General features: G+C 39.5%; 1 protein-coding gene across 4 annotated transcripts in view; it reads left to right on the top strand.

Annotated features, from left to right (window-relative positions):
* Positions 1-1,657: 1,657 nt before the first annotated feature.
* Positions 1,658-26,615, top strand: part of LOC131219319 (uncharacterized) — a 64,099-nt gene continuing 39,141 nt past the window's right edge. Inside the window, exons 1-6 of one of the 4 annotated variants that reach the window (XM_058214383.1) lie at positions 1,658-1,731; positions 1,775-1,839; positions 9,703-9,850; positions 9,929-9,989; positions 10,552-12,061; positions 12,170-12,201. In XM_058214383.1, coding sequence (XP_058070366.1) covers positions 9,708-9,850; positions 9,929-9,989; positions 10,552-12,061; positions 12,170-12,201 — 1,746 coding nt within the window. In that variant the 5' untranslated portion in view covers positions 1,658-1,731; positions 1,775-1,839; positions 9,703-9,707. Of the gene's footprint in view, positions 1,840-9,655; positions 9,851-9,928; positions 9,990-10,551; positions 12,062-12,169; positions 12,202-26,615 lie in introns of all 4 variants that reach the window. The other 3 variants (XM_058214382.1, XM_058214384.1, XM_058214385.1) reach the window with 3 other exon arrangements.

A 26,615-nucleotide genomic window follows, 5' to 3' on the forward strand; every position in this document is an offset into this window, starting at 1 on the left:
GCACCGACCAGCAGCCACGGCGCCGATGGCAGGGGAGTCGCCAGTCCGTTTCCACCGAGTTCGGGACTGGCAATCTGATTTCCACTGACAGGGGCAGCACCCAAACCACGTCCGTGATACATGCACCACGTGGGCCCCACACCTTCCTTGTACTACCGTACCGGTGCCACGCGAGCGTCTTGCACTTTTCTATTCATGCACTTCTTGCTTTCTCTCTCTAAAAGCTAGCTAAAAGACACCTTTTAGTTAAACGATCCCGTGAATCATCAACCAATAACGTGCGGCCATGATCTTCATTTCATTGCCTTATACGTGTCGTACTGGATAAAATCTAAACCGTTCATTCAGTAGATCCAGAAGCAAATGATCCAAATTCCAGAAGTCACACTGTTTGTACAATTTCAATCCACTAATCAGTGGCTTACAAATCAACAGACAAATGAAATGTGTTATTGATTAAATGTATTGCCATGGAAATTTTTTACTCGTGGCTGAAATACGTTGGAGAATAGGTGATGGATGGTTCAGATCATCATAATAATGTGCCACGTGGAGATTTTAGGATTAGGAGGGGACAGGAAAAATCCGTACCTTGCGATGCACCGGATACTTACTTATCATAAAGCTCTTTGATTTTAAAAAAGGTTTCATATCTAAATCCCACAGATTCGACCAATTAATGAAATGTACGCATAAGGCGCTGTACATGAACTTTTACATACAACACTTCATTTCCCGCCTACATATCACTCATGTTAAAAATCCAAGCCGTGGAAAAGATGGGCCCAATCATAAAAATCATATATAATCTGATCCTTATACATCGTGTAAAGGTGCATACATAGACGGGTACGTGCTGTCTAAGAAATACAGATGATAAACAAGCCTAATCAACGTTTGTAACTTTATAGTCATGGAAAAATAGGCCATTAGCACTTTAGCAGTTGTCCGTCCCAAAGGATGGTCTGAATTCCACGTCCAGCAACGTAGGTGGTGAAATGCGATGTACCAAGACTTGTTCAGCCTAGTCAGTCCAAAAGCTCTTCAAACAAATGGTCTTGGTTGGTTGGCCACAGTCAAATAATCCTGATTCCGTGCATCTAGCAATCGCCCATTTCAGCAAAGTACGATCGGCTGAAAGTAAAATGATCTGATCAAAATCGAAAATATTGCATGATGGTTCCCGATCGAAGACTCTTTCAACCTCTGGATTGGTGGTATTGTAGGAAAGAAAAATCTCAATGATCCTGTGATCTTAACCGTTCATCCGTGACCTACAAATAGACGGTGGAAAATAACATTGGCAGCTATGTAAAAAGCCACCTATCAAGTGGGTAGGAACCTCCTATCCATGCAGTTGGTAATCGTCCATCTACGATGGGACCCACCCAATGAATGGCTTGGACACACGTAAAAAAATTGAACGCAATGCCTCAAGTATAGATTTCTGCTAAATTCAAAATTTAAACTGTCCATCTTGAGATAAAAAAATAATAATCCACCAATCAGATCCATTTGGGCCGTTCAACCAATGAAATTTCTGTGTGTAGGTCAACACGAGATGTGTGGTCTGGATTCATCTACCGTTAAAAATGAAGAATCGAAAGTAACAACGCCCAGTTCATCACGATGAATAAAAAAAAATCTCTTCAACTATATAAACACGACATGTCTCTCTCCATCGTTCTCTGCGCGCCATTTGCAATTGCGAGTCCCCTGCCTCTTTTCCGCGAACACCTCCTGCAAGCGAGCGGAGATCTTCCAATCCCGAAAAACGGGAGAGAGATATCAAAGATCTTCAAAAGAACATGGAATTCAACATCTAATTCGTTGATTAAGGTCAGATCTTTTCCTATTTTCACCATTGTACTTTTCTCCATTTCCAATTGCATTTTCTCTCCTTCATTGAATCGGATCACATCTCATTTGTAGCTTGAGAACGATTTCCCTTCCCCGTCTAATCTTTTAGTATCTTTCGGCCGATAAATTTTAACGGCGATTGCGATGAATACATGTTTGTTTTTTGTTCGATTCAGTCAAATGTCTATATGTCCCGAAACACAACAATAGATTATCTGCTCGGAAAAAGCTTCTCTTTGATAGCGGTCATTGGGGGGGGGGGGGGGGGGGGCGGGGGGGGGGGGGTGTGTGGTCAGAAAGGACCATGGTTTGACATGCGGTGAATCCTCTTGAAAGAGAGAGGTGCCGACTCACGTGGTCCAGGCACATCGCTCCCTCCAGGAGGTTGGCCGCCCATCCATTCATTGAATAAGTGATGATCGAATGGTGCTTACTCACAGAACCTTTGGGCTTAGCTTGGGCACTTTATTGAATCATCGTGTGATCTTGCACAAGTTCTGCTGTTCTGTTGATATCATCTTTGCTTGTATAAGTTCCATTTTTTATTTTTTATTTTTTAATTAATTTTTTATTTTTTACCTTTTGAGTTCGAGTATGACATACATGCATGTGCCATCATGTAAAAAATCAGGCCACTCAGTCAATATCTGATCCGTAGCCTGTAAAATGGATGGTTGAGAAACTGTGGAAAGTGTTGTTTTTGATGTCTTAAATCTGTTTAGAAATAGGGTCTGTCGATGCCATCGACAGACCATTTGATGCCATCGAGCACTGTTCAATGCCATCGAGCACTTTTCAATGACATTGAACAGTAGCTCGATCCCATTGAGATTTTCCGGATTTTCTCCAGTTGGTTGCTGGACTTATTGGGTGCCTTTTTGATGCCATCGAAGTAGGTTCGATGCTTAAGGTTCAATGCCATCGAGACCAGTGTGCAATTGATGATATCGAAGTCCCATCGAAGGTGTCATCGAGCATATCATATATAGGGGTGTAATCAGAATTGGGGTGTATTCCAGTGCTTTTCCAATTCATTCTAGGGTTTCAAGGGAGTAGCTAGAGGTTGATTCGAGGCTTGTTTGGATCGAGTATTCTCTAAACTCTTGTAATTTCTACTTTCATGGTGTTTATCTATTGCTTTGTGCCGTGGTTTTTTCGTGCATGGGTTTTTCCATGTTAAAAGCGTTGTGTTTTCTTTGTGCTTGCTTGGTGCGATTGGATTACTTCACTTGATTTATCTCTGTATGCTTCCGTAGTCCCCCAACAACTGATATCAGAGCTAACGTTGGGGCGCAAGCTTGATTCTGAAAGTGAGTATCAATGGCTGACAATCCTAAGTACGCTGTTGAGATGTACTCCAGGAAAAACAATTTTGAATTATGGAAGGTCAAGATGATTGGCCTATTAGTTCAGCAAGGATATGATTAGGTTCTTGAGAAGCGACTAGAATCTATGGATGATGATGAATGAAACAAGCTGGATAAGAAAGCCAAAACCTCCATCCATTTGTGCTTAATGGATGAGGTTCTATACAATGTCATAAGGGAGAAAACTGTAGTAAGTTTGTGGGTGAAGTTAGAGGACATCTATGTGAAGAAGTCCCTTGAAAATTGCCTACACTTAAAGTTGCAGCTGTTCAACTTTAAGATGGCAGAGGGAGGAGTTGTTAAGGCCCACATTAGCAATTTTAACAAGATGATATACAAATTGTTGGATGTGGAGGTAGTGGTTGAGGATGAAGATTAGGGCTGTATCGTGTTGAATTCACTCCTGGCTTCATATGCGTCTTTTAAAGAAACGTTGTGCACTGGTAAATCGTCCCTTAGTGTCGACCCTTCAGGGAAAGGCAATGAGAAAGAAAATGGTAGCATGGGGGCCTCTACTGATGCATTGTTTATGAGGGGTCGTAATTCTGAGCGGGATAGGGATATATGATTTTCTCGATCGAGATCCAAATCCAAAGGCAAGGGCAAGAGAAAGTTACAGTGCTGAAATTGTGGGATGTAAGGGCACATGAAGAAGGATTGTACAATCCTAAAGCGAAGAAAGAGAACTTAGAGGCTTCTTCAAGGGAGGCCAACATTGCCATGTCTGATGAAGGAACAAGCGGAAGTGATGTGTTGTCCGTGTCTATAATCGGTCACTTTTACAATGATCGTAGGGATGAGTGGATTTTGGACACTGGGGCTTCATATCACATGACTTATCATCGGAGTTGGTTCACCAGTTATAGAGAGTGCGACGGTGGACATGTATTTATGGGCAATGATAATGCCTGTAACATTGTGGGTGTTGGTATTGTGCGCATCAAAATGTTTGATGGGATGGAGCGTACCTTGACTGAGGTAAGGCACGTTCCTGATGTGAAGAAGAACTTGATATCTCTTAGTGCATTCTAGGCGATTGATTGCATATTCACCGGTTTTAATGGGGTCCTTAAAGTTTCAAAAGGGGCTCTCGTGGTTATGAAAGCACAGAGGCATGAAAATCTTTACAGGTTGATAGGGAGCACTTTAACAGGTGGAGTTGCAACAACTGTAGCGGATTCCACGTCTGCACGTATGTGGCATGTACGTCTGGGCTACATGAGCAAGCGAGGCATGAAGGTACTTTTTGATCGATGTTTAATTTCAGTTTTTAAAAGTTTTAATTTAAACATATGCGAGCATTGTATATATGGTAAACAATCTAGGTTATCTTTTAAATATGGAAAACATGAATGTAAGGGTGTGCTTGATTATGTGCATTCTGATGTATAGGAGTCATCGCCCGTGGTTTCCGTTGAAGGGTCGTCATGGTTTGTCAAATTGATAGACGACTACTCCAGGAAAGTATGGGTTTATTTCATAAAAAATAAATCCAATGTTTTCACCAATTTCAAACAATGAAAAGCGATGGTAGAAAAGCAGTCAGGGTGAAAGGTGAAAGTATTAAGGACAGATAAAGGTGGTGAATTTACTTCAATTGGATTTAATCAATTCTGTAAGGATGAAGGGATTATAAGGCACAACACGGTGCGCCACACTCCAGAGCAAAACAATGTGGCTGAGCGGATGACTCTCTTGGAGAGGGCTTGATGTATGATTAGTAATGTTGGATTGGGCAAGGATCTATGGACTAAGGTTGTTAACACAGCCTGCTATTTGGTGAATAGGTCCCCTTCTATGGCGATTGATTGCAAAATTCCAGAGGAAGTGTGGAGTGGTCAGAAAGTAGATTACTCAGGACTGTGTGTTTAGTTGTGATGCTTACTCTCATGTATTGTCAGTTGAGAGATAAGCTAGACTAAAAAGCCAACATCTTTGTTGGTTATGGTGGTGGTGTGAAGAGATATGAGTTGTATAACCGAGTCACATGAAAGATCATCATTAGCAGGGACGTTAACTTCGATGAAGGGTCCTTATTCCACAAGAATGAGCAGGATGAGCAAAAGGAACAAAAAAAGTTGGTTGTGAACGTTCAAGTTGACACAAGTGATATTCAGGCTAGGAAATATGCACAAACAGAGGTACTGGAAGAAGTGGAGTAGCCACCTAGAAGGAATCCATCGCGGGATCATAGGTTACTAGCGAGATGCAGGGACGACTCAAATATCGCATATGCCCTTATTACGGATGAGAGTGATCCGTCTACTCTTAAGGAGGCCTTTGATGAGCCTGATGCTGAAAAGTGGATAGTTGTGATGGACAATGAGATGGACTCCTTGTACAAGAATGAGACGTGGGAGCTGGTGGAGCTTCTAGTCGGTCGAAAAGCGATCGGGGTGCTAGTGGATTTTCAAGAAGAAACAAGATAGATACAAAGCAAGGTTGGTTGCGAAGGGTTATGATCAGAGATAAGGAATCGACTTCACAAAGATATTCATGCCGGTTGTGAACAAGTGCCTATCAGATTCGTGTTGGCGCTGGTTGCCTAATACGATCTCAAGCTGGAACAAATAGATGGGAAGATTGCATTCCTGCACGGGGAATTGGAAGAGCAAATCTACATGAAGTAACCAGAAGGCTACGAAGTTAATGGGGCAGAGAACAAGGTTTGCAGGTTAAAGATGTCATTGTACGGCCTGAAACAGTACAATGGTATAAAAGTTTATTTTTTTCATGTTGAGTTAGAAGTTTACTAGGAGTGAGTACGATTACTGTGTCTATTACAAGACACTGACTAATGGTAAATTCATCATCTTGATATTGTATGTTGATGACATGTTGATCGTCAGTCATAGCATGTTTGAAATCAATTTACTGAAGACTCAATTATCAGGGACATTCGAGATGAAAGATCTAGGGGGCTGCAAAGAGAGTTCTCAGCATGGATATTCATAAAGACAGGAAGAGGAATAGGCTTTGGTTATCTCAGGAAGAATACCTTGAGATGGTATTGATCAAGTATGGGATGGACAAGGCAAAGCTAGTTAGCGTTCCCCACACGGCTCACTTCAGGCTATCTTTAAAACAATGTCCTAAAACAGATAAAGAAAAAGCAAGACATGTCTCGTGTGCCTTATTCGAATGTAGTGGGCAGTATGATATATGCCATGGTCTATACAAGATTGGATATTTCATAGGTGGTTGGTTTTGTGAGCAGATATTTGTCTAACCCTGGAAAGCAATACTAGGAAGTAGTAAAATGGCTACTTGAATACATTCGAGGTATAAAGGACTACGTCTTAACCTTTGAGAAAACATGAGCTAAGTTAGTTGGGTACGTGGATTCAGATTACGTAGGCAGTATGGATTCTACAAAGTCGACTTTAGGTTACTCCTTTGTACTAGCGGGCGGAGCTATCAGTTGGATGTCGAAGCTTCAGTCTATGGTGGTTCTTTTCACAATCGAAGCGGAGTATATGGTCGTAACCAAGACATTCAAGGAAGGTATTTGGTTGAGAGACTTGATAAATCAGTCGAAACTTCAGCAGGAGGCCATGCCGGTTAATTGTGACAACGAGAGCGCTATCAATTTGGCTAAAAACTTGGTTTTTCACTCTCATACTAAACACATTGATGTTTGTCACCATTTTATCCAACAGGTACTTGAGGAAGGAGGCGTAAATCTATAAAAGATTCACACCAGCATGAATCCGGCGGACATGCTCACCAAGGTGGTTCCTGCAGAGAAGTTCAAGTTCCGTTCGACTTCTCTAGGCTTGGTTGTGCTATGATGTAAGGCAGAGATGAAAGAAGAGGTTAAGAAGCTACATGATTGAAAATTGAAGACATGGTGAAGATTGTTGTTTTTGATGTCTTAAATCTATTCAGAGACAGGGTCTGTTGATGCCATTGATAGACCATTTAATGGCAACGAGCATTGTTCGATGTCATCAAATAGTTGCTCAATCCTATCGAGATTTTCCTGATTTTCTCCAGTTGGTTGTTGGACTTTTTGGGTGCCTTTTCGATGCCATCGAAGTGGGTTTGATGCCATCGAAACTTAAGGTTCAGTGCCATCGAGACTCAACAAAGTGCAATCGAAGGAATTCGGATTTCCACGATTTGTCTCTGGATTGTTTTGGTGTTATTTCGATGACCCATCGACAGACCCATCAACAGTGACTGTCGATGACATCGAAGTCCTATTGAAGGTATCATTGAGCGTATCACAAAGTTACATAGAGTTGCAAATCTGTGGGATTTGTTTCCTATTTCTATTGTGATTCTTCCTAAGGCTATATATAGGGGTGTAATCGGGATTGGGGTGTATTCTAGTGCTTTTCCAATTTGTTCTAGGGTTTTAAGGGTGTAGCTTGAGGTTGATTCGAGGCTTGTTTGGATCAGGTATTCTCTAAACTCTTGTAATTTCTGCTTTTATAGTATTTATTTTTCGCTTTGTGCCGTGGTTTTTTTTCCCGCATGGGTTTTTCCACGTTAAAATCATTGTGTTCTCTTTGTGCTTGCTTGGTGCAATTAGATTTCTTCACTTGATTCATGTCTGTGTGCTTCTGCAGTCCCCCAACAGAAAGTATGTATAATCAATAATTCGAGCCATCTATTTATCGGGTCCATCAAAGCTTGCTTACCTTTGTAAAGAATCACTTTAGTTGGAAAATCCTAACAATCCCATCCCTGGATTGGAGAAATATGTGGCTATTGAAAGAAAGTGTAGCTTCTGAATCAAATTATCCGATCATGTGAGATTTATGTCGGAGCTGATGAAATGCATGCTGAACCTAGTTGGCAGTTCTGATTGATTGGTTGGAACGTCCAGGTGTCCCGATACAACTAGTAGAGCTACAACTTATAGTGCTTTGAGAAGACTAGATCAATTTCTCTCTTTATATGTATGCATGTGTTTATTTATTTATTGCTTTTGTGCAGCCCATTGATCTGGTGGGCCATGGCGCGGATGGGCTGTAGGCAATTGGCTATGTCTGAACATTCTGGCTGTTCAATGAGGACTACTCTTACCGTTCCATTTTTGGGTGACAGATCAAATGTCTATCATAGTCCAGTCCCCTTGCTTTTGGGATATGGCCAATCCGTGTGGTGGCCCACCAGATCAACGGTCCCAATCACCCACAAGCTTGCCAATAGGTGGAAAAGTAAGCATAATCAACAATTCAAGCTAACTATTTGTTGGGGCCCATCAAGGCTTGATTACTTTTGTAAAGAATCACTTTAGTTGGAAAATCCTAACAACCCATCCCTGGATTGGAGAAATATGTGGCTATTGAAAGTAAGCGTAGCTTATGGATCAGATTATCCGATCACTGCGATCCTCAAATTCAAATTTTTGGCCAGTGCACCATATGCTTGCTGCATAGAATCAAGGACTTGCGATAGGCATGCAAATGAAGGAAATGTCACTACAGATGTACTTTCCTAAAATTTTATTTTCCATTTCAAACATGAGCCTGTTTTTGGAATCCCATGGATCTCTATGGAGGCAGAAATCATCGTTACAATTTCCTTTCTTTCTCCATGGAATTCTCTGTATGAAACAGGCTTTTAGTTGATCCATGCCAAAATTCTGTAGATTGCCATGTCTCATTCTTTAGAATTTCATTCTCTCATTACATCATTCTTGAGAACCTTGTCTGCTTGTGATCTGTAAGTTAGGTCTTAGTCCTGTGTAAATCTTGGGCTTTAAGAAGAGAATGAACGACATTAGATATCAAAGGAGCCAGTTACAAGCAATGTATATGTGTTCGAGTACAGTTTACACACATACATATATGGAAGATTCTGAACAATTTCTGTTAGTGTCAATATACAGAACTTTCCGGAGTATTCATTGGAACACTTGATTCTTAAATTTCTTGAGTGTCACGATTTGTCTGGGAGTGTCCAAGTTTTCCAAAGAGTTGGCAAAGTGAAAACCCAGAAAGTAGATGGTCCAGGCAACACTGTTTTCAGTACCATTTTGCTAAACTTGTCACCTTGCGCTATGTAAAACCCAGTTTCTCAGCAGTATTACAAGTTCCAAAATCTGAAATGGAACATTTGCAAAAGTCATGCTTTTAAAAATATTCACTAGTTGCATCTTGTCAATTGTAAATTTTGCTTCAATGTTCTTTTCCAATTGGTGATGAATTGGGTGATAATGGTGTAACCATAAACACTGGGCTATTCATTGGTGTCTGACAAAAAGGGAGTGAGAGAACTGGTTTTCTTTCTTGACATGGTGAATTGTGATAGGAGTATAGGACTAAATGAAAAATTTGTGATGGGAGCTGGCCGGTGAACTCCTGGTGTCTTTGGCGCTCTTGGTTTTGTTTTGGCTTGAGTTTTCCATCCCCTTCTTACTGGAAATATCTCTCTCATACTGACCCCTTCTTGTTTTCTTGCACTCTTTTATGAAGAATAAGATATCACCCGTGAAGAAAATGAACCTGTGATTGTTTGGCAGGACTAATGGGCCTCGTCGTTTGTCCCAGAGCACCATTGCGTTGTTTTACGCATGATTGTGTTGTTTCTTGCAATAACTGGCTCCAAAGTTCAAATGTTTGTCTTGGATGGCGCCCCCTAGCCTTTAGATGTTCTTACAAAAACAAAAGGTAGCTTCTGTTGTGCAATCTGTCTTTTTTGATCAACTGCAGTTACTTCACTTTTGATCTGACATGTATTTCTTGCAGGAAATGTTTGTCCATTGAGGGTCCTCTTGGGGCCTTCAGAACTTCTGTTCATGCGAAGAGGGTATCTCTTTCTTCTCATATTTCAGATTTGGATATATCATCATCTTAATTTACTTGAAATATGAGGTTGCTGGATGGTTGACCCTACATCTCTTGCATCTCTACTGTAGATGTGGCACCCATCTAGGGTGAATGTAATGTGAACTGGTGGTCCACCACATGTACAGGCTGTAGCCCAAGAATTACATTTGTTTGGGCAATCCTTGACATCCAAATGTTATGAATTTTTCCCAGTGAATGTTTGTTGTTGCTCATTTTTGCTCAACTTTCTGTCAACCATCCATATGCATGCCATCGTTTTGACGGCTGAATAGCTCAATAGTTTATATTGTTTGAGCCATTGCCTGCCATTATCGTGGCGGGCCACATAAATGTTCTGATCAACCTAGACAAGTGCTACATGTACAATCATGATGCTAGAGATGGGTGGGGAATGATCTCACTCTGCAAGCAATGGTAGAAAACTCTTATTTATGATTTTCAGTAGGGAGCGAATATGTTTACCATCAAAAGAGAGAAAAAAAGCCGTTAAAGGTTTGAGATGATCTTGATTGTTATAACAGGGAGATCCCAATGACAGTTTCATAGAGACTGTTGAAGAAGGGGATGGTATTTCATCAGCAAACAGTGACATCTTGGAGATAACCCGTGAGGAGCTTGAAGCAACAAGAGCTGCTCTATCTGAGGCTAGAGCCAGACAAGAAGCCATTGAGAAAGAAAGAGATCGGTTAATTGAAGCATTAGCTCAATCAGAAGCCAAACAACAGGAATATGCTACTACTGTAAAGCATGACAAGGAGCTAGCAATTGATGAACTTGAAGCTGCTAAATCTCTTTTTAATCACAAGCTAGAGGAGGCTCTGGAAGAGAAGTTCACATTGGAATCCAAATTGGTTCTTGCGAAACAGGATGCCGTCGAACTTGCAGTACAAGTCGAGCAGCTGGCAGAGAATGCATTCCAGCAAGCCACCTCTCACATATTAGAAGATGCTCGACAGAGGGTTTCAGTGGCAGAAACTTCTGCTGCAGAAGCAGCATATCGCATTGAAGAACAAATAAGAAACACCACTGAGGGTACTATCCTGTCTATTGTTGAACAGTCGAAAGATACAATAGGTAAGGCTTTGGCTGTGGCAGAACAAGCAAGTGAACATGCTAAAAGAGCAGCCATAGTTCTCTCTGAGGGGACAAATTTGGTGGATGAAATTGCAACTGTCCAGTCGGAAAATATTAGATTACAGAATACTGTTAGTGATTTAGAATCTCAGTTGTTGCTTACAAGAAATGACGTTGAGAGATTGAAGTCGGAGTTGGAACAAGTTCTAAAACAAGCCAAATCATCTGAGCTTCGTGCCAGCAATGCGGAAAAGGCGCTGATTGATTTTCAGGAGTCAATCAATAGAAAGTCTTTACAGTTGGAGGAGCAAACCAAGTCATTCCTAGAGAAAATGAAGAAAGAAGCAGCAAAAAGGGAAAAAGCAGCGGCTAAGGTCTTTAAGTCTGAATTGGAGGGCGTCATGGCTGCTGTAGAAGCAGCCAAGAAAACTGCAAGTTTGAAAGATGAAGCGTACATGAGAAGGTGTGCTGCTCTGCAGAGGTCATTAAATGCATCTGAAGCTGCTTCAATGGTCTGGAGGCAGAGAGCGGAAATGGCAGAGTCACTTCTGCAGAGGGAAAGATCACTTGAAGGAGAAGATGGTGAAGTGTATTTGATTAATGGTGGGAGGATAGATCTTTTGACTGAAGATGACTTACTGAAGTGGAAACTACTGGCTGATGGCCCTCGAAGCGAGATACCTGAATGGATGGCACGTAGAATTAGGACCATCTGTCCGAAGTTTCCACCTAGGAAAATTGATGTTTCTGAAGCTCTTACTATGGAATTCAAGTCTTTGGACTTGCCCAAACCAGAGGAAATATGGTCTATTGCTCAAGAAAAGACAAAGGAGGGGGATGCACTTGTCGAGCATGTAATTGAGAAGGAGATCATAGAGAAGAAAAGGAAGTCTCTAGAACACGTTTTGCAGAGGAGGAATATCCAGTGGCAAAAGACCCCGGAACAAACAAAATTAGGTTAGTTTTCTTGCATCACAATACAGTATTGCTTTCATATTTAAGATGGGTTTTACAGCACACTATTTCTGAATGAGAACATACCAATTGATGTGGACTTTGATGCAGAGCCTGGCACTGGAACTGGACGCGAGATTGTGGTCAGTATCCCTCTAGATTTTACATTTACAATTAGGGCCTGTTTGGTTTTCCAATTGCAATGGTAAATGGGTAATGATTATTTACCCTTGTAATTGTGTGGTGACATCACTTACATTTGACTGCAATGATGATTTTGCTACATTGTTTGTTTCACCTGGAATTCACTGTAAAAATGGCAGTTTTATAATGTGAAAATGTAATTATCACAATTTCCCTACTTCATTTCATAGGATGTGAAAATGTAATCACTTCAACTCTCGATTTACGAGCCATGATTCCTTTTAAACAAAAACCTAGAAATGATAATGATGGCCCATTTACTTTGCATTTCATAGGAAATTGGAAAACCAAACAGGCACACATGGGTAATAATTCTATTGTTTTTAATGTCACATGTGAAGAAATATTAGAGACAGGCTAATCATACACATTTCGAAGAGATATTGGTGTCATTCCAAGTTATATTCCTCTATGTCGATGCTATTTGTTCATTACTTGAATGAATTATCTTGATGTTGCAATAAATTTTCAAGTGTTGATATGTGCATATGATGCATGTCGAACATGGACAAGGGCAGTTTCGACTTTTTGGTGTTGCACTTACATGACATGGATTCTTATTGTTGTAGTGAAGGTTGGAAGGTCAAAGTCATGTATACATATGTGCTGTAGAATTTTAAAATGTGGAAACATAACATTTTAAAACTTTGTCTTTAGTTCTTGAATCTAAGCTATGATCATGAGAATTTCAGATTTCAAAATTAAATGAAATGTTTGATTTGGATTAATTACCTCATAGATCAAACTAACGAGGATTCTAATGTTGTTGATGCCAAATCACTTTGATGTGATCGGAGAGTTCTCTCGTCGATTCACTCCTTATAAAGGATGGATGTACCCCAGCCCTTCTCAAGCCTTATTATGAGTCTAAGGATGAGAAGATCAATAGTGGATATCACACTTGAATGTCCAAAGTGTGTTAAAGATGAGAGAGAAAACTCTTCTTTTTTTTTTTTCCTCTCCTCTCCTTTTCTCTCTCCTAATTTTTTCACGAGGTTTGGATGTCCAAGGAGGAGGGAAGATAGGGTATAAATAGTTGGTGCTTCATGTTTCCATATGCTTGGGCATGGGATCTCAATAACGAGGCTATTTGTGCCTTCTTGTGGAAAAAGCGGACATGGAGAACCCCAAGGGTTAAGTTATGCCTCTCATCATGACAAGCTACTCTAATCCTTTTTCATACTTCCAAGTGGATGTACTCCTTCCACAGTAGTGGCTCAGTGCCTCCATCCTCTATTTAATGCCTCACGGCCCTCGTCTCAGTCCAGGGTATATTGATCATAAGATCCGAGATCGTATTTTCATCATACTTTAGGACTAACAAACTGTGCTAAAGAAAAACATCTAATGGTTAGATTCATTCAAAGAACACTTTAAAACACAGTTTTGATTGCTGGCTAGACTTTAAACATTTGATCGACTCCCATGGTGAACTGTGGATCTCATGTTGGATTGCATCCAAGCCTTTTAGTGTCTGAGTGTTATAAATCCAATAACACTCATATCTCAACCATTAGATGAAATCGAAGGTGCATCAAAGTCACAACAGTTGGACCAATGAAGTCCCTATGCATCCTCAGGTCAAGTACAAGCCTAAACTGAATCATGATCAAATCTCAAACCAATTAAGATGGGTCCTTGGTAAGTGATCTAATGTGATCCATCCAATGTGTGTCAATCCGCACTTGTGTTGGAAGGACATCGACCCATGTGCGATGGTGGATATTAATCCAGGGCAAAATATGGCATCATTCCACATCACACAAGATAATCAAATAACCTGTTTGAGTAATCCTTCATCCTTGAACTTAATCTATTGGATAACTTTTAGGTACTCGTGAATTGTAATGCCTGACCGTCCCACGGGTAATTTACCGTTGTTATCACACTTCCCACTCTCCGTAAGGACTCTGCAAGTTAATTCTCTAAGGAACCTTGTGCGTTAACCTTTATGTGAGAGAGAGAGAGAGAGAGAGAGAGAGAGAGAATGAAATGCACACACACACATGCACTCGGGTCGGGTCTTACATTGTCCCATTTGTGGACAGCGTGGATCTCATATACGCATTAAAGGTGGGCCATCAAACTAGAGAGAGAGAGAGAGAGAGAGAGAGAGAGAGAGAGAGAGAGAGAGAGAGAGAGAGAGAGAGAGAGAGAGATTCTTCCTTCCCTCACCGCCTCACACTGTGCCCACTAATGGCATTGCCGCCTGTCATGAAGATATGTCCACCAAGGTTGCATAAATCACGAACCTCAAACATTTCCCATCTTGAACAAGGTTTAAAAATCAGTTTTGGTGTACCACATTGGTCACTATCCAAACTGGTTCGTATTGTCCCATGTTGCCCTATATTGGCAATGTTGTCAAGATCGTTATCGTATCGCAAATCGTAATAAGGGTTGAATTGTATCGAATCACCAATTATAAGATTTTATGATTTTCTTAAAAATTTGAAGAAAATCTGCAAAGTATAAATTAAAAAAAAAAAAAACTCATCAATCATCCATTTCCCATCCATATGCACCATTATATATCATGATGGTGTGTTAGATGATTCTTGTCTTCTTCTTCTTCTTTTCTTTCTTTCTTTCTTTCTTTCTTTCCTTCTTCTTCTTCTTCTTCTTCTTCTTCTTCTTCTTCTTCTTCTTTTTTTTTTTGTGTCATTCAAGAAATTTGCCTTAAAAAACATACAAGAATCCTTTAACAATTTATGATCCTTTTACCTTTCTTGAGTGTAGAATCACATTGGAAAAGCTGCATTTGGTTATGTAGACCGTGAAAAAGATATTTTGATATTTAACCATCATTGCCACAATATATAGGTGAACAAGATCACAACCATCTATAAAAACATTCCGGATACGTCATACATCAATTTGGTGTTTCGACCAATTTAGAAGTAAGAAATCCTAAGAAAATGCAAACAATTTAACGTTGAAGAGAACATCCATCATGTAATCTCTTATAAAGAATGGAATACAATAATTGATCTCTTCTAAATGATTCTTAAAGCCCCCACCAATTTTAAAATATAAAATGAAAGCCAAGTAAAGCTTAAAAGAGGAGAAAAACAAGTATAGTTTGAATCGTAAATTGTAGGATTCAAAATGTAGAATTGTGGGATTCATCTAAAAAAGGATTTAATGTGGGATTCAAATCATTTTGCTTGAGATTCAACTCAAATCGTAAATTGTAAATCATAGGATTTTAACAACATTGTATATTGGGTTGTTTGGGGCCTCTATTGAGATGATTTGCTTATGGATGAAATTGGTTTGTAGTGGTGATACATACCAAATTCAAATAGTATTTTAAACCTTGGTTCTGAATCCTGTGATCTGGATCACCGGTCATTTATGATTTTGATCGCTATTTTTACAGACACGAAATTATGGTTTAAATTCTTGCTGTTAATTAAGTCTATGTAAAAGCAGCCTCGGCTGTTAATTTTTTTGGGTTGTACTGATGTGCGTTGGGTTGTATTCTTTTCTTGCCTTTCGGCGTGCTTCTTAATAAAACTGATGTTATCTCTAAAAAAAATTTACTTTTATAGTTAGAATGTAGTGATTTATTCTTTAATTTATGTAATATCAGGCATACATAATATAGTATGAGGCAGTAAGATTACAACAATAATGTCCATCATTTCATATATAAATTACAATGTTAAATTTGAATATATAACATATCATGTATACTTAGTAGTCACCTTTCAAAAAAAAATAAAAATGTATACTTAATAGTATGTACTAGAGCGACTTGCATGATCCTGTCCCTAGTGTACCACGTGTTGAAGGAAGTACATACCATACACCTGTTCCTATTCTACGGATTGGAGTGACTGCAGTCCAAGTAACCTTGATATCCACTCTCAAATTCCTAGCATCTTGATCAAATTGAAAGTCCGAACCAGTATAACCCACGATTGATAGATCCCAATTTCCATATAATAGCACAACATGTTTTATCCTTCTTATTTTGTGATGTGCTCAATTCATGTCTAGTGTTCCGTTCTAATATTTCTTTGGTAACAACTCACCACTTCCAGTGCAAAGCAGATGTTTCGCCTTGTGCATAACATCCCATATGTTAAACTGCTAACAACGAAGGTGTAAGGCACCATATCTATTTGTTTCTTGTCCCTGGGAGTTTAGGACAATATTGTGCCTAAAAGGCATGCTATACTGGTTGGAGTTTTCCATGGGGAACTGCTTGAGGACTTATTCAATATAATTGGCCTCAGAAAGCCCTGAAAATTTGAAGGTCCTGTATACATATATTATATCGCCAATAGTGGGGGACATTTTTACCCCTGCAATTAGTTTCCAATGGCGATTAACTTTGTGTATTTAAGGGATATGGGAAAGGCATTTCAAATAAAGTCATGGAAAATGTTCATGGTTAACAATGTTTGGTTAAGATTTCACCAGCAAATGCCACTCAATGGGATATATTTTACCAGAAAAAACTCATTGTGCCGTCGACTCTCGCTCCCCAAAGCAGTCTGGAAGCATATGCAACACCTGTTTTATTTAGCCACGTAAAATGCCTAAGATCCGTGGAACCCACCATGTTTTATATGCAAATCAACTCTATCCATCAGTTAAGAGCCCTTATTTTAACCGTAAATACAAGAGATTAGCCTAATAAAATTTCTTATGGGCCATACAAATGTAAACAATGTAAAATTGTCCTAAAATCTATTAGTTCACACCGTGTGACCTGCTTGATATTTGGACTAGGTTGATTTTTCTATTTTCACTTCATCCTAGTGAATTACACTTGATTAATGGTTTTGATGTAAGATACACACCATGATGACCCCACAAACAAACCTATGGTTGGCATCCATCCCATTATTCCCTGTGGTGTGGCCTATCTGAGTTGTCGATCTCCCTGATTGTTCATCCGAGGGACTAGAATGGAGGAAAAAACCTAATGGATCGAGTGGATTTCAAATACAATATTGTGCGCTCCACAAGCTTGGTTCTTGTACGCTCTGTGTAAAACAAGTGTTGTAGAGGATTCCATTCCCCCAAAAGCCGACTTCTCCAAACATGGTTGGTTAAATCGCTACTAGATACCTACCCGGATTTCTTTTGCAAAGTAAAAGCCATGTCAATGGATCTAGTATGAGATCCACCCCATCCATCAGGTACGCTGTCCCATTTTAATCGTTGAATCCAAAAACCATGATCCTCCAAAGCTCAAGTATGCCACACTGTAGGAAATAGTTAGGATGTAATACCTACCATTACTTTTGTGTAGGGCCTATTGTACTGTTTATATGCCATCCAATCCATTCATCTGATGTGCCTCATCATCATGAACTACTAGGAAATTTGTTCAAAAAAAAAGAAAAAAAGAAAAAAAGAAAAAAAAAGAACTACCTGAAAATCACAATATTTCAAAACTTAGGTGGGCCATACCATGGATATTTAGATGTTTTTGGTATAATTTTATGGGGTGGCTCACTTGAGAGTTGATTCAGCCTGATTTTTGGAATCAAGGCCAAAAAAAAGAGAGGCTTGGTTTACCTGATGTATGGTGTGGATTTTATGCAGCTCAAGTGGTTTACCCCCACGTTAGTGGAAGTGACCAGATAGGCACCCAGGTGCAGTACCCAAGTCTTTTCTGACTTTCCCTCTGCCCGATCTCTCTCTTCCTTCCTCTCTCCACGGGCATCGCACGTGCTATGCACCCTGATTTCTATAAATTGATTCCCAAAATATAGAAGGCATCTTTCAAGGCTTTCATATCAAAGTTAGTGGCGAGCCATACCTCAGCTTTTGACATAAAACATACATAATTTCCTGTTATAGTATGTTGTCCACATACAAAATACGAAAGCATATTTTTCTCCCAATGGATTCTATGTAAACACAAGGTCTTCAAGATTCTGCATAAAACCGAAAGTGGAGACATCTGATCCAAACAAACATTCTAACTCATAGAAGTGTGCTTGAGACCATAAATAGACTTGTTTAGCTTGCATGCTATAAGCACCTGACAAGGCTGTTTAAAAGCTTCCGTTTGTTCCATATAGATTTGTTCATCCAGAAATCCATTCAAAAAAGTTGTTTTTACATCAATTTATTTAATTTCAAAATCAAAATGTGCAACTATGACCGAAAGAAGTCTATCTATTTAACATGGCCATAGAAGGCTTTTTCATAATAAACTCCTTTCTTAGTATAACCTTTTGCCACAAGTCTAGCTTTGAACATTTCCGCTTTTCTTCCAAAATCCTTTTTCTCTTACTACCAACTTGTTTCATGTTATCTCGTGGATTGGCGGGAGTTCAGAAATGATTGGAATACTTGGAAGCAATCATATATTCTGTAGCCTTGACCACAGTATTCGGTAATGGCAATGGTCAGCATAACAACTGGCTTTATGACTGTTATGATACGGGCTGTACCCGTAACAATTGTTACAACCTTGTAGCCGTCATTTTTTTTTTTTAAAGGAAAAAAAGTATTGACCTTGTATTCATTCATTATGGGCCCGTAATAGGGCATTTTGTTTTCAGATCGGGCATTATGGCCCTGAATTGCATAGTGGCTCACAACATTACCATTACATAACATTCGTTACAGTTGTTATTGTAACTGTTTTTTAATACCTTGGCCTTTAGTCACCCAATGTCGGGCGTCTACCTTTAATCATCATGTCTTTGTAGGACACGATCCAAATCTAATTTAGGAGCAAAAATTTCACTGAGATAGTTAAGTCTATCCGTTTCTCAATGAAGTTTTTGACTATGACGCAACACGAGTGCAGGTTCAGTCTCCATAGCTTGCTTCTCGGATTCAACATCAGTTGTTCCCACCGGGTTTTCTTCCAAAACCTTGAAAAGAACTATTTTAGTCTCGACATTGTCCTTAAGAAATGAAGCATCTCTACTAGTATAGACTCTCGTCTGCCAGGTTGATGATCGTAATACTCATTAATTTTTGTTGGATAGCCTAATGCAATAGTAGTGTAGAGTCCATGCTTGTAGCTTGTCAAGATTGTTCTTTTTTAAATTGAGCTTGACATCTCCAAATCATCATATGTTCTAACCTAGGTTTTGTCAGGCCTATAGTTCAAATGGTGTTTCAGATGCTACTTTTGTAGGAACCATATTCAGTATATGCGTTGTTGTTTCAATGGCATATCCCTAAAATCAAGTAAGGAGATTAACATAGATCATCATGGACCTCACCATGCCCAATAAGGTGGTTTCTCCTCTCCGCAACATTTTGTTGAGGAGCATTTGGTGTTGTCTGTTGAGCTAAAACTCCATTTTCCTTAAGATTATCCTTAAAAGGAGATGATCACTATTCTCCATCATGATATCCATTTGACTGACTTGATACTGAAATTTTTTGAATTCGTCTAAAGCCTCACGGAAAGCCTCATACTTTCTGTGGATTAGGTACAAGTAATCGAATCATGAGCAGTCAGTTATGAAGGTTAGAGCTATTCATAAACTCCTCATGCTTTCACATACAAAGGCCTTCATTCATCATAATGAATCAACTGAAGAAGTTATGTGGCCCTTTCAGAAATGCCTTGGGATACTTTCTAGTAATTTTTGCTTGCAAACAGGCATCACAGGTAGGTAAAGATTCAATGGTTACATCGGCTAATGGCCAACCTTTCTTAGCATCAACCATTACCAAGCTGGATGGTTGTACCAGAGAAATTTTGCTGGTAGTATTCAAATTAGAACAACGAGTAGTGTATATCAAGTATAGACCAGCTACCGTCATTCCAAATGTTAAATTGTTTCCTAAATAATAGCACCTAAACCAAATAGAAATGGATAACTGAATTTGGAAGGTTTAGAAACATAAATAAAATTCCATCCAACTCTATAGATTTTCCTCCTTCCAGCTCTAGTATAAATGCTCCTGCTAAGACCTTGGTTCTGGCTTCCGACCCATCTACGAGCAGCTCTCCTCATATGGTTTTCTAATTGTTTTCAACTCCAGTGTCAAGGGACCAGGTGTTAGAAGGTCCAGTCGTTAGATTGGATTTGCAAACTAAAAATTTGGTTCTAATGAGGAAAGCAGTATTACCTGCACTGTACTTGGAGTTCATCTTTGCTTTGAGGAAGGAACATTCGTTTTTGAAATGGCCAAGTCTTTTACAAAAGAAATACAAACCATTTTTCTTTTGGAATTCTTTCCAGTGGTTCCTTGTACCTATTGGCTTGTTGCGCTATCATTCTTAGAGGTATGGTTAGAACCTTCTTTCCTGAATTTCCTCTTCCAACTTCTACAGTTCTACTCTTAGGTTTCAATCTAGACTGATCCTCAGTGAGATAAAATGACCGCTGGGTACCAACTTCTACTTTTAGGCACCAACATTGGCGATGCTAGGCTGTTTCGGTGACAGATTTTGGGGAGAAATTTTGAACAGATGTGGACTGATCATGGCTGCAATGTTAGCGCTAGGTTTGGGGCAGGTTATGGGCTGCCATCTGGGAGACTGGGACAGATTTATGGCCTGGATTGTAGGCTCAAACTGGAGAGATTTCTGGGCAGATGTAGCATATTTAATGTTGCCGGGTAAGGCAATTGGATTATTATGGTACTGGACATGAACCTAATTCTTGGGACCATGTTTGGGCGGAATGGAATTATAGTTCAGGGTGGATCTAACAGCCAGATTTGGGTGCATTTAGGGGCTTTTTGGGAGGTTTGTGTAGTTAGAAATTGCTCTAGGACAAGGCTGAAAATCATACTAATTTTGGAGGACTTTGCTTTGCAACAATTTCAGTCTTTTCGCATGCTGGATTCTTCTGGATAGATTGCCACAATTTGATAGGGGTAGAGGACTGTTTTAATGTTCTGGTTTAGTTTACAAACTGTTTAGAGTTATATGCTTAGAGTTTGGGGATGGTGTAGGGTTTAGAAAGAGGTTTTGGGGCTATGTAGGGGCTGCTGTGGATTTCGTGGGACTATGGCTTTAGTGTTTGGGAACTAAAGTATTTGGGCATTGGAAATGGAATTTGGGTTAAGATTAGGATATGAGAAATTCCGGTTGAGCTTTGGTAAATTTAGGTTTTGGGCTAGATAGGGATTGCAATTAGGAGCAGTGTTTTCATGATCTTGCTATATCCCATGATGAATTTGTTATCCTAGTTGGGTGATATGAAATCCAACTTTAATATTAATTTTTCATGATATCGTGCAATATATTACACGATATCGCGATATTGTGTGATATATCTACACTCCCCCTTTATAAATTCTTAACGTATCGTGCAATATATCGATATCGAGTGCAATATCGAAAGGGATAAAAGGAAACCAATGCTGTTTTGCACTATATTAAAGTGCAATATCGAATGGTCTTCACCATAGGTTTGCTCCCTATAGGTGAGGGTTCGATTCCCCTCCTTGGCTTTACCTGATACACGTGGTTATGGGTGATTGCGTGTATCCGCAGGGATTAGTCTCACTTCAAAAAAAGAGGTGGGGATACCCTGTGTCTTCAAAAAAAAAAAAAAAAATCACAAAAATTGATTAAAAAAATAATCTTCGTAGTACATTGTAAGGTGATTTCGACTAGGTCACTCTGGTTTGTTGGGAGAAAATCTTCAAATTTTTTCTGAAATCGCGATTGAAAGCTTCTTGGGGCCGGATTCTAAGAAGTGTGTATTTTTTATTTTTTATTTTTGATTATTTGATTTTTCGTTTTTATATATTGTAAATAGTATCAAATGGTAATAAATCCATGATTCTTCATGTTTTGCATGAAAAATTATGGATTTGGAGTTTTGATTTCGAGATTTGGAGAAGAGGGTGGAGTGGTGGAAAGTTGGGAAAGAATTGAAAATTTTGTATTTTTTCCCTAATTGGTTGCAATCATAGTGTCCAAACACGAAATCAAAGATGTATATAACTTGATTTATAAATTCTTGGCAATTTGGGAGTTTTTCGGAAAACAATTAAATTTTAATTAAAAAATAATAAAAAATGTAATTCCTCCCCCCCCCCCCCCACCAAAATCCACAGGTATTTTATAGTTTTTTTCTTCTTCTTTTACTTTTGAATGTAATGCTTGTGTTTCCATACATGTCTTACATTTATAAATTTTATAAATTGACTTTGAATATATTTGCATCAGTTTAGTCAGACAATGCATAGATTAGGACCCTATATGAAGGAAACCCATTACATGCACTTGTTTTGTGATATGTTTTTTTTTTTTTTTTCCAATGTAACAGTGAATTGGTATCTTTTTTAACAATCCTTGAAATTTCATTGAAAAATTTGACCAATTTCCCAATGTTTCCCCATGCTTACCAACAACAACGATATATTACGCGATACAACCGATATATCTTGTGAGATAATTGATATGTATCCATATCCCAAGGGTGCAATACATTACGGGATAACGATATGGTAAACATTGATTAGGAGTAGGGGTTGAGTTTGGTTCTGAAAGTGGTCTCTGATGTAGGGAATAGGGCTAGGGTTTTGGGTATCCACTTTAGGGAAAATGTTTGGTGTGGATTGAGTTTGTGGTTACAAATTCGTGGAAAATTGGGGATTATATTTTAAGATTGGTTTTTTGGGGGGTTTTGGGTTAGAGTTAAGTTCTAGAGAAAAATAAATGAAAAGACAAAGGCGAATTGCAATTCCCAAGATGGAACATTTTTATACCAAAATTGAAGGAGCACCATCGGAAAATTGAACTTGAAGCCTCGGGAAATAAAGGAAATAAGAAGGCTATATGGAGTCACACTACATAGAACCTGAGGGACCATTATTGTACCTATCAAAGAAATGAGATAATTATGTAAGGTATGACCGTGAAAAGGGAAAGAAGCCAAGCGACAAGAAAAATTCCTGCCGCTATCATAGTATCAACATGTATAAGAGCAGAACTAATGCAAGGGCATTTTCACACCGGGCTCGAGTGGGGTTGCTTGTGGGATGCAGGGGCACACTCGGGGTGGGCGGCCCATGTGAGGCGGGTGGCTTGTGTGAGGTGGTACCCATGTGATTTGCGGCCCACGAGGGGGGTTCGGCCGAGTTCCTAACCCATGCGATGTGGGGCTTGGGCTATGAGATAAAGGGATTGATTCGTCATGCTCTAACAGTTCGAGCTTTTAAAGCAAGTGGTTAATTGTCCTGCATCAAATTGGTATCAGAGCCAAGTTCTTGCATTGGGTCGTCTTAGATCGAGTTATTAAGAGTCTAGATTTTTATTTTTCTAGGGTTTTATGCAGAGCATATAGAGTCTAGATTTGAAAATTTCAGATTTGCATAATTAAAAAAAAAAAAAAAGTCCAGATCTGAAAATTTCACATTTGCATCATTTTAAAAATTAAGATCATCGGTGCCCATAGTCGTGTCAAAAGGCTCCTAGAGTTGTGTTTTGGGAAACCTACATTGAGTCTTATTGTGTATGCCCACTCGGACTGGTAGAGGGTTTGGTCTACACCCGATTTTCAATATGGAACAATTGACTGAGATGATGAACATGATCAACCAACGTTTAATCGCCATCGAGGCTCAATGTAGGAACACGAATACTTATATGGATCAGATAGAAGCATCCCTAAGAGAAATCTCCGACATTGGAGGGGATGAACAGTCTCACGTAGGGGGAGCACGAGGGGTAGGCTGTGGAGGGCCGCGAAATTTGCAGCTCGCAGTCGAGTATCAAGACCGTTATAATGCCGATGAGAGGGTCTTAAAGAGTGTTAAAGTAGATGCTCCTAGTTTTGATGGGCGTCTTAACCCAAAAGCATTCCTTGATTAGTTAGTGGACATGGACCATTATTTCGAATGGTGTGAGATGTCTGAAAACTGACAAGTGCGGTTTGCAAAGATGAAACTTGTGGGTCAAGCTAAATTGTTTTGGACAAATATGGAGCATAGGATCGAGAGATCAGGAGGTATCCCAGTCGCGCATTGGGTAGAGATGGAGTTATTAAAAGAAAAATATCTTCCTCTCTTACTGTCAAAAGCTCCTAGATCAATGGCAAGCATTACACCAAGGATCTATGTCGGTTGTAGATTATATCGCAAAATTTGAGTACATGATGCGGTGTGATATTCAGGAGGATCCCTTAGTGACGCTGGCACGTTTCAAGGTGGGTCTTCGTATGGATCTGCAGTGTGAGCTTATGACCCCATACAATGGGTGACTTGGATCTGGCATACCAAGTTGTACAGGAGTTAGAGCTTTACCTAAAGTCTCCCGTCACGAGGCGCTTTGAGTCCCGAGACTCTAATGTTAGATCTGGTTTTTAGGGAACCAAGCCTAATGTTAGAAGTCAGCCTAGGGCGCAGGGCCTAAGCCTAAGGATGATAAGGGCAAAGGTGTCCTTGGTGCCAATCCTGGCATTGGTAGTCACTTGAGATGTTATGAGTGTGGAGGTACAGGTCATTTCACATATCAGTGCACGACAAAGACTCGCGGGAAAGCCTTAGTCATAGGTGAGTCAAATGAAAATGCGGATGATATAAGTGATTATGAAGTTGAGGAATATCACCCAAAGATAGATGCTAGTGATTATGAAGAAGAAGAATCAGAGGCTGCACCATTGGCTGTAGTTAGATGTGCTTTAGCGTATGCCAAAGAGAGTGATGATTGGCGCAGAAGCACAATTTTCTACACGTTTATCAAGAGCGGTGATAAAAATTGCGAAGTCATCGTGGATAGTGGTAGTTGCACCAACGTGGTCTCAGCTAGCACAGTCACTCATTTGGGTTTGAAGCCAATCCTTTACCCTCAACCCTACTAGGTTTCTTGGGTTGACACGTCTTCTATGCCTGTGTCCTAGTAGTGTTTAGTCTCCATCCAAATTGGTTCATATAAAGACATGTTGTGGTATGGTGTTTTACCTATGGATGTAGGTCACATCATTCTAGGGAGGCCGTGGTTATACGATAGAGATATCACGATTTTTGGTCCCTTGAATGTGTATACATTCATGCATGAGGGCAAGAGTATCAAGATTAATCCATTGCCACCCAAGAGCCACACGGACAAGGCTAGGGATGTGAAGACGAGTGAGTCAAGGAAGGAAGAGAGGAAATTTATTCCAAACTCTCTACATATCATAAATGCAAAAGAGTTTGAGAAAAAGACTGAGGATGATTTGACGGTGTACGCCCTAATGGCTAGGGAAGTTATACCTGGGGTTTATGTAGAGTTACCAAGGTATCCTGTATCGGTATTGGTTGGCGTAATGGTACTCTTCGATACTGATACGGATACGGGGGTGTAACGGCGATACGGGGGCGTAAGGGCCCGTAACGGTGCAAATTTTTATTTTTTTGCCAAAAAAAAAGAAAAAATATGGATTAAATCCGTAATATTCTAAGCATTCCAAATATGCATTCATTTATAAATTGGAACATGTTTATGATGGTGTAATGGTCTACTCTTTGGTGAGAAGTTGTATCGGACTGTCTGATGAATTTATGAACCAGATAACCTGAAATTGACTACAAAATTCATATATTTAATTTTCTAAATATCTAATTTATATACTTAACAATTTGATATCATTTCTCCCAATAGTTTTAAAAAATGAAATTAAATTCAAGTAGATGGCGTTGCCAATTTGGGGCTAACTTGGAGGACCAATCCATGCCCCAAATCAGTCTCAAATTCATAAAATTTATTGGCATTATCCCACTTGTGAATTGGTGGACATTTATTGGATAGTGAATCATGAAAAAAATCAAAAGGCTCTATTTTAAAAAATAAGCGTCCACAAATTAACAATTAAAACTATTCAAACAATTTGATTTTGGCATTTTGAGTTAGCAATTACAATCCATAATTTAATTGGTAAATTTTAAGTTAATACCTGTCTCGTGTACAATTTTTTAAGGGCCCGAATTAGGTGGGACTCGGATTGTGAAGTGTAGCACATGAGTGTCAAAGTTTTTTGGACCCCACACGTGATGAGTGTTTTATCCACACCGTCCATCCATTTTGCCAAATAATTTTAGGGCATGAGCCCAAAAATGAGGCAGATCCAAATCTCAAGTGGACCGCGCCATAAGAAACAATAATAATTAAACAACCACCATTAAAAATTTATTGGGGCTACAAAAGTTTTAGATCAAGCTGACATGTGTGTTTTCCCTTCATTCTTGTCAGTGTGACCCTCTTAACAGGTTAGATGGAAAATAAACATTACAGTGGACCCTAAGAAATTTTTAATGGTGAGCATTGTATAACCACTGTTTCCTATGCTGTGGTCCACCTGAGATTTGGATCTTACTAATTTTTTGGGTCATGACCTAAAATGATGTGGCAAAATGGATGGACGGCATGGATAAAATACATACATCATGGTGGGGCCCACGTGGCACGTGTACCTTT

Source organism: Magnolia sinica, chromosome 11 (assembly GCF_029962835.1).
Source record: "Magnolia sinica isolate HGM2019 chromosome 11, MsV1, whole genome shotgun sequence".
NCBI classification, from domain to species: domain Eukaryota; kingdom Viridiplantae; phylum Streptophyta; class Magnoliopsida; order Magnoliales; family Magnoliaceae; genus Magnolia; species Magnolia sinica.